Raw genomic sequence first — 12,448 nt, 5'->3', positions numbered from 1 at the left:
GTTTCTGATCACCCACGGGATCAAGTGCGAACCCCATTAGAACACACACACACCTCTTCACAATGGGGTCTGACACTACTTTCCACATCATACCTTCTTTCATTCAAAAAATCGTCACCAAACACCAACTATGTGGCCAGTCACTGGGACAGGCACTGGTGGTAAATAGCAAATAAAAAGAGACAGCTCCTGCTGCCATGAAAATTACAGTCTAGGACAAGAAAGACATTTACCAGTCACACAAACAAATGTTTAAGACTGCACTACAAGTATTGCAAAGGTAGACCAGGCAAAATGTTCTGGAATCAAATAGTGGCAAAGGTTGTACAATCTTGTAAATACACTGAAAACCACTAAATTGTACACCTTAAAAGGTAAATTTTATGGTATGTGAATTATATCTTCAAAAAAAAAAAAGGCACACCAGGTTGAAGGTCTCTACTGGTGTATTTGGCCAAGGCAAAGATGGGAAAGCTTTCCAGAGGAAATGAAACTTATTACATATAACTAACATTTGCATTTACCACACAACAGGCACCTTTTGCTGTAATAATCCATCTGATCCTCCTAACAACCCTAAGGTTACTATTATTATTATCCTCAGTTTAAAGACAAAGAACTGAGGAATCAAGTAACTTTACCCAGGGTCAGAGAGCCAATAAACGGTGATGTCAGAATCCACACTTCAGCCAACTGACACCAGGGCCCATACTCTGCTACAGTGAAGTCACCTGGGCAATGCCTGCTATTCAGAGCTACTTATGATACAATAAGTAAACCACTGTGTTTCATTTCTTCCAAAAGAAATTTCTCTCCACGTCCTCTATAAGGCCCTTAAAAGGCCCTTTAAGATCCTAACTCATCCGCTCACCACCATTACCTTCCTGACTTCATCTTCTCCACTCTCGCGCCCCGCCCCCCCACATACTCTGCTCCAGCCACAAAGGCCTCCTTTTGTTTCTCCAGAATGTTGGGCACACTCCTACCACAGGGCCTTTGCATTTGCTTGACCTACTATGACTGCAATCACAACATATGTTATAAATCATGATGCTGCCGAAACTTCAGTTAACATTTTCTCTAGACACACTTAACAATACTCCTAGCAAGACCCTGTTCTGAATTAGACACTAACATTTCGAATGTCTCTTATTAATTTTAATCAAAACTACCTCATTTTCCAGTCTTTTATTGTTCTGTATGATGTCACCATGCAAAGATTTTTATTTTACAAAATCTAGTAACAGCAGCTTTTGCTTACCAATTAGTGTGAACAACAGTCATACGGCTATCTTTGCAGTGAAATAAAACAAAGCAATCGAGCCAAGAAAGTGTCACAATAGAACCTGATTACCACCATTCCTCGGTTCAGCCCTAGAACCATAGTTTGTGAAATAACTATGGCAACAGCACTTCAAGGCATCAAAATCCCACCAAAATTTGCTGGGAAGTTACTGCCCATCTGTGCAAACACACAAAAATGCATGTTGACAACCAGTTATATAACTTCAATACAGTAACCTGGTGATATTTTAAGTTTCTATCATGCTAAAAATTCTAAGTAACTCTTAGGCATATATGCTGGCATAAACTTTTCAAAGTAGGACGCTGAGGAAAAAAGAGACATTTAACACATTTACATTTAAAATAGAGTTGTCGGGCTTCCCCGGTGGCGCAGTGGTTGGGAGTCCGCCTGCCGATGCAGGGGACGCGGGTTTGTGCCCCGGTCCGGGAAGATCCCACATGCTGCAGAGCGGCTGGGCCCGTGAGCCATGGCTGCTGAGCCTGCGTGTCCGGAGCCTGTGTTCCGCAACGGGAGAGGCCACAACAGTGAGAGGCCCGCGTATCGCAAAAACAAACAAACAAAAAACCAAAAAAACAGAGTTGTCCCCAAACTCAAGATGGCGAAAACTATCGCCTTTTATCAAAAAGATTCACCATGAGAATCTTTTAAATATTAAGCTCCATTTGAGCTAAGCATCAGGGGAAAATATTTAGCCCAATTCAACTTACCAGCACCTCTAGCAAAATGCCTTGACTACATAGCAAGTAAGTGACTGGTACAACGGCTAGGAGCAAAGGCTTTTCAGTCAGACAGTTTGTTTTCAAACCTTGTTTTACCACTTACTATCTGGGGGACCTTAGCCAAGTTTTACTTCCTGAGCCTCAGTTCTCCATAAAAATAGAGACACCACCACAAAGCCTGTAAGATGCAGTGCTTTAGCGCATAATGACAAACACCATACACTGACTGCTCACTATAACTAAACTGAATTGTAGGAAGTTAAATAGCTGCAAAACTTTGTTGCTTGGGCTTCCCTGGTGGCGCAGTGGTTGAGAGTCCGCCTGCCGATGTAGGGGACACGGGTTCGTGCCCCGGTCCGGGAAAATCCCACAGGCTGCGGAGCGGCTGGGCCCGTGAGCCATGGCCGCTGAGCCTGTGCTCCGCAACGGGAGAGGCCCCAACAGTGAGAGGCCCAAGTGCCGCTAAAAAAACAACAACAACAACAACAAAAAAAAAACTTTGTTGCTGTACTTAATACTGTAGTCTTCAGAAGAGTTATCCCTATAGACTAGTCTTTATTTCAATAAAACTGTACTAATAAAATCTTTTTTTTTTTTTGCAGTAAGTAAAAGTAAGCCATCTGATCAATTAAAAGTTATTACAGACTCTCAAATAAGTAGAATATACTCTAAACCTGTGTTGTTCAATAGAGTAGCCACCAGCTACATGTAGCTACTGAGCACTTGAAATGTCCTAATCTGAAATGAGGTGTGCTATATATGTAAAACTTTACTGGATTCACACTGGCTTTCAATGACTTAGTACCAAAAAAAAGTAAAATATCCATTAGTAAATTTTTCATACTGATTACAATGTTAAAATGATAATATTTTTGATATACTGAGTTAATAAAAGATACTATTAAAAATAATACCAAGGGCTTCCCTGGTGGCGCAGTGGTTGAGAGTCCGCCTGCCGATGCAGGGGACGCGGGTTCGTGCCCCGGTCTGGGAAGATCCCACATGCCACGGAGCGGCTGGGCCCGTGAGCCATGGCCGTTGAGCCTGCGCGTCCGGAGCCTCAGCAGTGAGAGGCCCGCGTACCGCAACGGGAGAGGCCTCAGCAGTGAGAGGCCCGCGTACCGCAAATAATAATAATAATAATACCAATTACTAGAAAAACTTAAGTCCCATTTGTGTCACTCATTACATTCCTATTGGGTAGTGCTACTCTATACAAACTATGCAAAATGCGATCTAACCCTCCTTTGATGATTCATGACGATGATGATGAACACCAAATATATAATAAAGAAAAAATCTCATTTATACCTTGGATACATAGTTTAAGATAGTATCAAGTAAGAATGGCGTGTTCCTAAAACTTCTATTAAATTTACAACCAACGCCAACTACATTTATAGAGGAAGGACTCAATCCTAAAAGTCGTACTTTTAGGGAACAAGAAGGAAATACAAAGTAAAGACCACAAAAGAGGGACTAAGAGAAATACCATCTGTTTCTAGAAGGCATTTAAAAATAAAAGCAGTGTGTTTTAAATAGTAGGCCTGTTTTTTAAAAACAACATTTGATTATTATGAGTATCATAAAGAAATTTCCCAATTGCCAGCTAAGCAAACGTCGTAAAAAGGAAACCTGGTAAGGTTCAGACTAGAAATTCTAACTATGTGAGGAATAGAAGTAAAATGTCTGAGTGTACCATATGGAAAATGTAAGCCAAATTTCTTAACAGGGTATTTAAAATGAAACATCATACAATGATGAAACCAGTCAAAATTTTATAGATATCCTTCAATATTACTATGGCATCAACTGTTACAGGATTTAACTAAAAGTGGTTTCAAAATTCCAAAACACCATAGTGCCTTTTCCAAATCTAGCCAGTGAGAAATAGGGAGGGAACTGTTTCCAAACGCCTTATCTTGCAGATGTTAAAATTAGAAATTGACAATTCAGAGCCATATTAACCATAAAAAATATTTGCAGGGCATTCTGTTTGACAAGCACTATTGGACACATCATCCTTTTTGATCCTCAGGACAGCCCTCAGATATTGGGATGTTTTTATCCCTGCTTTAGAGGTAATTCCAGGCTTGGAGACCTTGACTTGTTCAAGGTCACATTGCTAAAAAGTAGCAGAACCAGTACTTGATTCTGGTTCTTCTGAGGCTCATCCAGTTCTCCTTCCATTACAAGACAATCACTCATTTAAAACCAAACGTTTAAAAATACAACAAGCTCTGATGCCAAAGAAGGATCTAAGGATCAACTAGGTCAAACCTTAAGACTCTGCAAACACGGTGTGTTGGAATCAGTTCAAAAAGGGGAGAAGAGATTATCAAGAGACAGGAAATGACTTGAAAGATCTGGGAAAAAAAATTCTGATCTAAATGTCCTTGGGTGCAGGCATAGCAGAATAACAGTATTCAAGCAGAAAATGCAGAGAAACGGTACTTTCCTTCTGAAATGTGATTTTCAATGTAGAAATTGTAGGCTAAAAGAACGATTTTGTTGTTACTTTACTATAAATGTGTTTGAGAATTTTACTTAATATACAGGCACTCAGAAAACCAATACATCCAACAGGGTACCACCAGCCCTTCATTTTTTTCACATGACATTTACTTCACAAAAAGCCAGATGAAAAAATTATAATTCAGCACCCACTGCTATTTAGATTACAGGTAAAGGAAAAGGTCAGGTAGGAGAATGGCAAATTTAATGAGCACTGTCTTCTTCCTAGTACAACGCATCCTTGAGGGCAGGACAAAGGCGGCACCACCACAAACGAACCTAGTTCAACCTTCAAAGCACACTGACAACAGGCCAGTTAACGCAAAATGTACAAATCTCGAAGGCACGGTGAAAGGGAATTCCTAAAACGGCTCTCTAAATCCATTCCTAAGTAAGGAATGTAAAGTAAATTCCTAAATATAATACAACAGGATTCCAGAATCAGGAAAGGGCTACGGAGAAATGTGGGTTTCTAGCGTGGGAACACCACACGGGGGTGCCCACACTGCCGACACCAAATACGACACCGGCCCATTTCAGGCGGGGGGCAGAGGCGCCTCGAGACCCCGAAACGGGGCGAGCGCCAAACGACACCCCTGCCTCCCCGTCCGACCCCCCGCCGGGACGCACGGGGAAAACCGACCGGCTCCAATTTCACCTCCGGCTTCCCCTCCCGGGCAGTGCGGCCGGGGAGGCTCGGCAGGAAGGGCCGCACCGCGGCCAAGGGAGGGGGCGCCGGCCCGGGACCCCCGCCCGGACCTACCCCCGACCACGCCGGCCCCCGCACCCGGACCCCGAAGCGACCCCCGGACCAAGGACCCCCGGACGCCGGCTCAGCCCTCGCTGACAGCCGGCGCCGCCCCACCTGCCCGCCCGGGGAGCGCCGGGGCCGGGCGCGCCCGCCAGGCCACTTCCTTCCCCGCCCGCCCGGCCCGCCGGGCTCGCGCGGGCACCGAGGGCCGGGAGCCGCGGGAGGAAGGAGGCTTGGCCAGCCGCCCGCGGAGGAAACCGCCGCCGCCCGCACCCACCGGCATCATCGCGGCGCGGGTCCGCGGCGCCCTCCGCCGCCTGACAGGACGCTCGGCGTCGCGCCGCGCCGCGCCCGCCGCTCCGGCCGCCTTCACAGGCCGCGCGCCCGCCGCCGCGCTCTCGGGCCCTCACGGCGAGGCGGCGGCTGCAGCGGGCTGCGGAGCCTGGCCGGCCCTGTCGTGGCCGCCGGCTCGCTGCGTCGCTGTCTCAGGACGGGTCGTCGTCGCCACCACCTCCGCCCGACCGCCTCCCGCCGCCAGCCCGCGGACTCCCCTCAGCCCCCGCAGGCCCTGCCCCCAGCGCGTCGCCCCACACGGGGCCAGCCGCCCCCTCCGATTGGCCCGACTGTGCTGGGGGCGGGTCCGGGGGTGGGGCATCTCTGCCCCGCCCGCCCAACCTCGCTCCCGGCCGCGGCCAGGTACGAGCGCGTCCGCGCTCCCGCGGGCGGGCGGGGGAGGGGCGGGAGTGCTGCGGAAGCTGGACCGCTGCCCCGCCCGGCGTGACGGCCTGTGGGCTCCAGGCCGTGCGGGGCCAAGATCCCGGACCCTCGGAGACGTCGGGCATGGGAAAACCGAGGTCCAAAGAAGGAAGGGTCCGGCCGGGGCACCGCAGCGGGTCACGGTAGGGCCGAGACTCGAACCCCAACTCAGGGAGGCCAGAGGGGGCGGGGCGCATCCCGTGGCGACGGCGCGCGCGCCCGCCTTTGACCGCGTCCTGACCCCCGGCTCCCGGCGCCCGGTGGGGCTGCAGGTCAGGGGCCGAATTGGAAGGGTGTAGGTGCGCCCCAAACCATGCAAGTGACCCGGCTCCGCATTGCTCAAGATGAACCCACGAACCGGCGTGGCGCTCGGTCCCTGGGCACCTGTTCCCCGACACCACTACCTCCCCGCGTGTTCTGCGACTCCCGCTGCCCTTTCCCTACGGCCAGCCGATCTTCCCGGGCACGTGACCGCTCTTCAGCCTTGGCCCTTCACACAGGCGATACCCCCGGCCTAGAATGCCTGTGCGCACCTGTACCAGCATCCTTCGATGCTCAGACGTCTCCGGGCAGCGCCCAGTCCGTCTCTCCAGGGTCCGGGTCTCTCTTTACAGCCCTCTCTCCCGTGACGCCACCCACTCAGGTCTGAGCGCCCGAGTAACAGAGGCCAGGGCAGGGGCTGAGCAGACTCTCAGTGAAGGCCGGCCAATGGGCAGGCATCCTTTCTGTGCCCTCCACACTGTACCACTCACTGGAACCCTGAGAGAGATGAGATGGTAACTGATGCACTCCACAGGCAGCTCTAAAACTTCCTTGAGCATCCGGAGCATAGGGGTCTGTTTATGGCCCCAAACCCACCTTGGGAAGGGCTCAGCTACTTAGAGATGACAGCAGGTGGTGGTCAGAGTCCATCCCTAGCCTGTCTGCTCCTTTGAGGGGCCTGAGGCTGCTGGGTGGGGCTGAGGGACAAAGAGGCCAGAGAGCAACACCATACTCCTCTTGGCCAAGGGGGTTAGTGGTTGAGAGTGTAGGACTTTCCAGTTAGACAGACACTGCCTCGGCCACACCCTCACAGTATGATCTTAGACAAGCTACATCTTCTCTCTGTATCTCAATTTGCCCATCTCTGTAATGGGAAATTACAGGAATCATAACACCTGCCTCATATTTAGGGAGATTTAGCAGTTTGGGGCCCATGGGAGCTGCTCCATAAATCGTAGTTTTCTGTAGTTACGCTATCATTAGCAAGCAGGCTTAGTATATACATGTATCCCAGGTAATCCCCTGAGAGAGGGATTATGCAGGGATTTTAAAATTTATACACACTGGGCCTCGATGGCTAATGACACATCTCTCCTGGGAGCAGGGTTTGGAGAGAAGAGGAAGCTCTAGGTAACGGGAGATCCTAGGTTGAAAGTCAGAGACCTGGGTTCCAATTCCAGCTCTACTTCTGACTCCCTGTGTGGCCCTAAGCAACTTGCATCTCTTCTCTGGGTGTCAGTTTCCCCATCTCTAACCAGGAAGGGGTTAGATTCCGTGATCTCTGAGGGTCTTTCAGCCCTGACATGCTATGGTCACGAGTCGTGAAGGAGTGGGTACCGGCCCACTAAGCCAGGCAAGGGACAGGCTTTGCCAGGGCACGGCAGAGAAGCGCCACCTGGGATGAGGTGGTCAAAATGAGCTCACTCTCCTGAGAAGGGGAGGCTTGGCCATTGGATTCCCACTCTTGCCTGTAGGACCTGTGGGCACAGACAGTGGCAGCTGCCCTGCTCTCACACCAAGGTACTCTCTGTCCTCCAGGCAGGCACCTTCTGAAGACAGGCTGGTCACCGGCCCGCCACAGAGGCTCTCCAGCTGCTGCCACTCCTCTCCATCCTGCTGCAAGCTCCAAGCATCAGGCCCCATCACCTGGTACCCAGACCAAGGTCGTACATAATTGGCCTCCCTTCTCTGACCTCCACGCCTGGACCATCCCACACATGGACATAATTAGGTCACACACAAACACCCCGACCCTGCAAAGCCCTCTGTGTCTCCACATCACCCAGATTAAAGTTCACAAGAGGCCCTTCAGGAGTCACTGTTGATGCTGGGATGTGGTTTTTAGGGTGGTCTAAGAAGATGTCTGCGTTGTTCAGAGAGGAATACTAGCAAAACAGTTCAGCAAAGGATAGCGAGGCAGGTGGGATAGCTTATGCGTGCTCGGCCAATTCTTGGTAATTGTTGAATCTGTGTGATGGGTACATGGGATACATTGTCCTTTTCTCTCTACTTTGTATGTTTGAACTATTTTATATTTAAAAAAATGATTACTCTTTAAAGCAAATAAAAAACCCATTTGGGGAGAAAATCAGTATAGATTCATATTTGCATAAAGGAATTCTTGAATGATCAGGAACACTAATAAAGTAATGATTGCAGATGGGAATGGGAACTGGGTGGATTAGGGACAGAAATCAGAGTAAGAATTTTCACTATTACTTTTTTAAAATATTTATTTATTTATTATTTATTTTATGTTTATTTTGGCTGCGCCTGGTCTTAGTTGTGGCATGCGGGGTCTTTTATTTGAGGCATGCGGACTCCTTGGTTGTGGCTTGCATGTGGAATCTAGTTCCCCAACCAGGGATCGAACCCCGGGCCCCCTGCATTGGGAGCGCGGAGTTTTACCCACTGGATCACCAGGGAAGTCCCAAATTTTCACTATTGCTTTTTTTTTTTTTTTTTTTTTGCGGTACGTGGTCCTCTCACTGTTGTGGCCTCTCCCGTTGCGGGGCACAGGCTCCGGACGCGCAGGCTCAGCGGCCATGGCTCACGGGCCCAGCCGCTCCGCGGCATGTGGGATCTTCCCGGACCGGGGCGTGAACCTGTGTCCCCTGCATCGGCAGGCGGACTCTCAACCACTGCGCCACCAGGGAAGCCCCACTATTGCTTTTTAAAAGTAAACTTTATAGCAGTTTTAGATTTACAGAAGACTTGCAAAGATAATACAGAGTTCCCATCTTCCTTCCCCCAGCCTCCACCCTATTTTCCCTACTATTAACATCTTATATTAGTGTGGTACATTCATTAAAACTAATGAACCAATATTGATACATTTTTATTAACTAAGTCCATACTTTATTCATTGGGTAAATTCCCTTAGTTTTACCCAATGTCCTTTGTTCCAGGATCCCATCCAGGACACCACATTACACTTAGTGATGTCACCTTCGGCTCCTCTTGGCTGTGACACTTCCCCAGACCTTCCTTATTTTTTATGACCTTGACAATTAATGAGGAATACTGGTTAGGTACTTTGTAGAATATTTCTCACTTGAGATTTAGCTGCTATTTTCCTCATGATTAGATTGAGTTTATGGGATTTGGGGAGGAATGTCACAGAGGTAAAATGCCATTTTCATCACATCATATCAAAGGTGCATACTACCAACCTGCCATTTCACTGTTGTGGTTGACCTGATCACCTGGTCACTATTACCTTTCCTGTTTGATTTTTGAACCAGGTGAATAAAGTACTATTTAAAATTTTAAAATTTCAATCTTAAGACCTGTATTAGTTTGCTAGGGCTGCCATAACAAAAGATCACAGCATGAGCGGCTTAAACAACAGAAATTTATTTTCTCACAGTTCTGGAGGCTGGAAGTCGTAGCTCAAGGTGTTGGCAAGGTTGGGTTCTTCTGAGGCCTGTCTCCTTGGCTTGCAGATGGCTGCCCTCTCGCCAGCTCTTCACATGGTCTTTTCTCTTGTGCACGCATCCCTGGTGTCTCACCCTGTTTTTATAAGGATATCAGTCTACTGGATTAGGGCCTATCCATATGGCCTCCATTGAATCTTTTTTTTTTTTTTTTTTTGGCTGCGTTGGGTCTTTGTTGCTGTGCACAGGCTTCTCTACTTGCGGCGGCGAGCGGGGGCTACTCTCCGTTGCAGTGCGCAGGCTTCTCATTGCGGTGGCTACTCTCCTTGCGGAGTACGGGCTCTAGGCATGCGGACTTCAGTAGTTGTGGCTCACGGACTTTAAAGCACAGGCTCAGTAGTTGTGGCACACGGGCTTAGTTGCTTTGCAGCATGTGGGATCTTCTGGACCAGGGATCGAACCCGTGTCCCCTGCATTGTTGGTAGGCGGATTCTTAACCACTGCGTCACCAGGGAAGCCCTCCATTGAATCTTGATTACCTCTTTAAAGGCCCTATCTCCAAATACAGTCACATTCAGAGGTGTGTTAGGGGTTAGGACCTCAACATATGAATCTCGGGGGGACACAATTCAGTCCCTAACAAGACACTTCATAGCCTGGCCCAGTCTACCTTCTACCTTTTCAGGTTAATCTCCTATGCTCCCAGCACCCCACATCTGGAATTTTTTTTTTTTTTTTTTTTTTTGGCCACTCAGCTTGTGGGATCTTAGTTCCCCAACTAGGGATCAGACTTGGGCCCCGGCAGTGAAAGCGTCGAGTCCTAGCCACTGGAGTGCCAGGGAATTCCTGCACACCTGGATCTTATACCCCAGCCATCCAGAGGCTGGGCCCTCCCCTCGTCCAGGACCCTATGCCTACAGAAATGCTTCTGCAATTTCCTCAAGAAGTGCTACCTGCTCCTGTCACAATTCAAATCCTTCCTCTTCTTCAAGGTTTTTCCAGATTCCCCCCAGGAGAACTCACCTCTACCACCTTCCTCCAGACTGCTTAGACCTGGCTCTCTCGCCACATCCTGCTACCTTAGGTCTGGAGACGTACCTATCTCCCCCAGGGGCCAGTGGGCTCATTTAGGTAATAAGTGTTCACTGGCTTTCTCCAGTGTGCCCAGCACGGGTCCAGGCCCCGGCAACACAACCTTGAGTAAGACAAACATGGTCCCTGTTCTCACGGAGCTTATAGTCTGGTCAGGGAGAAGATGATAAACAAGAACGCAAGCAAATAAAATAACTCTTCAAATGCTGGTAAGCATATACAACAAACGCAGTAAACCAGATCAATGTGACAGAGATAACTGCTTTTGCCAGGAGAAGGTGACATTTGAGATGGGACTTGAATACTGAGGAGGCACCTTCTGGGGCTCCTGAGGAGGGGTACGTGAAGGAGGAGGGAGAACAGGTAAGAAAGGAATGAGCTGAGGGCAGCTCTGGGGGCAGCCCTGGGGGCTCAGCAGGCACAGCAGGGGAGAATGGAGGGAGGTGACGTCAGGTTTGGGTTTGTGGGCCAGGAGCCTGCATTTTATTCTGGGCAGGTAGAGAGACCAGATGTGTGTTTTCCAATGCCCAGTGGCCACCATGGGGAGGCTGGCTGGCGTGTGGCAAGAGTGGGGGAAGGAGGCCCCTTAGGGGGACTGAGGTGTAGGTGGTGGATGCAGGGAAGGGGTCCCATTTGGAATGTGCTTTTAAGGGGTGGGGCTTGAGAAGGAAGGACCTGGGACGGCCCCCAGCCTTCTGCCCAGTGCTGGGGGCTGGGGTTCAAGCGAGGCTGTCTGGTGCCCACAGAGCCTCCGGCATACTTAGCAAGCAGGAGCTAGTGGGTCCAGTGCTGACGTCCTGCTTGGCCACGTGGTCCCCGAAGGGCCACATTTCAGGACTCCCCTGCCTCTGACCAGGCTGAACCCACTCCCCACCCAGCCTTTCATCCAGCACTCCAGGCAGGCGTCAGGCATGGCCCGGCCTCTCCCCTTCTCTGCCCACCATCCCTGACTGCTGCCTACCCCATCCCTTTTCTCCCCCTGCCCCACTGCAACAGGAACCACCCTCACCTCTCATCTCCATTAAACTCTTTTCGGCCAGGGGGGTGTTTCTGATGTGGAAATCATACCTGCCGACTGCCCCAGTGGGACCCTCTCAGTGGCTCCCTTCAGGGGGCAGGGGGTTGTTAAACCCCTGCGGGTTTGGGCCTTCTCTCCCTGAAACAGGAGGGAAGGAGGCAGGGCACAACCTTTGAAAGAATGACATAGCCCGAGGACACGACACAAACTGATTAGAACCAAATGGCTCCAAGATGGTGGGCAAGTCGACTTTTTCCACTAGACCTTGAGCCTCAGTATATGCTCACATCAGCAAGCTAAATGACACGCCCACGGGGGCCATGACGGTTCCAAGACTGAACTGACCAGAAGAATCAAAAAGTGGGCGGTGGTCCAATTCCTGGAAATCCCCGCCCCTTCCTAAAATAGCTGGAATACTCCTCCCACTCATTAGCCTATGAAATTACCCACCACTATAAAAACTGGCGACCCCGTACTCTGGTGCCTTTCTCACTTTCTGAGATGGCCCACACTCTCTGAAGTGTGTTTCTGTCTAAATAAATCCACTTCTTACCTATCACCTTGCCTCTCACTGAATTCTTTCTGCGATGAGATGTCAAGCACCTGAGCTCGATTAAGTCCTGAAACCAGGTGTGTGATCTCAGTTGGAAGACT

The 12,448-nt window shown here is 49.7% G+C and overlaps 1 protein-coding gene across 2 annotated transcripts in view; it reads right to left on the bottom strand.

The window, feature by feature from the left end:
* Positions 1 to 5,950, bottom strand: part of PPP1R13B (protein phosphatase 1 regulatory subunit 13B) — a 74,225-nt gene extending 68,275 nt beyond the window's left edge. Inside the window, exon 1 of one of the 2 annotated variants that reach the window (XM_060003841.1) lies at positions 5,568 to 5,950. In XM_060003841.1, the coding sequence (XP_059859824.1) occupies positions 5,568 to 5,576 (9 nt within the window). In that variant the 5' untranslated portion in view covers positions 5,577 to 5,950. The remainder of the gene's footprint in view (positions 1 to 5,567) is intronic. The other variant, XM_060003842.1, reaches the window with a different exon arrangement.
* Between the last annotated feature and the right edge of the window lie 6,498 nt (positions 5,951 to 12,448).

The sequence above is a fragment of the Delphinus delphis genome, chromosome 2, assembly GCF_949987515.2.
Source record: "Delphinus delphis chromosome 2, mDelDel1.2, whole genome shotgun sequence".
Taxonomy (NCBI): Eukaryota; Metazoa; Chordata; class Mammalia; order Artiodactyla; family Delphinidae; genus Delphinus; species Delphinus delphis.
Note: the sequence above shows the minus strand (reverse complement) of the source record. Positions and strands in the feature narration are given on the sequence as shown.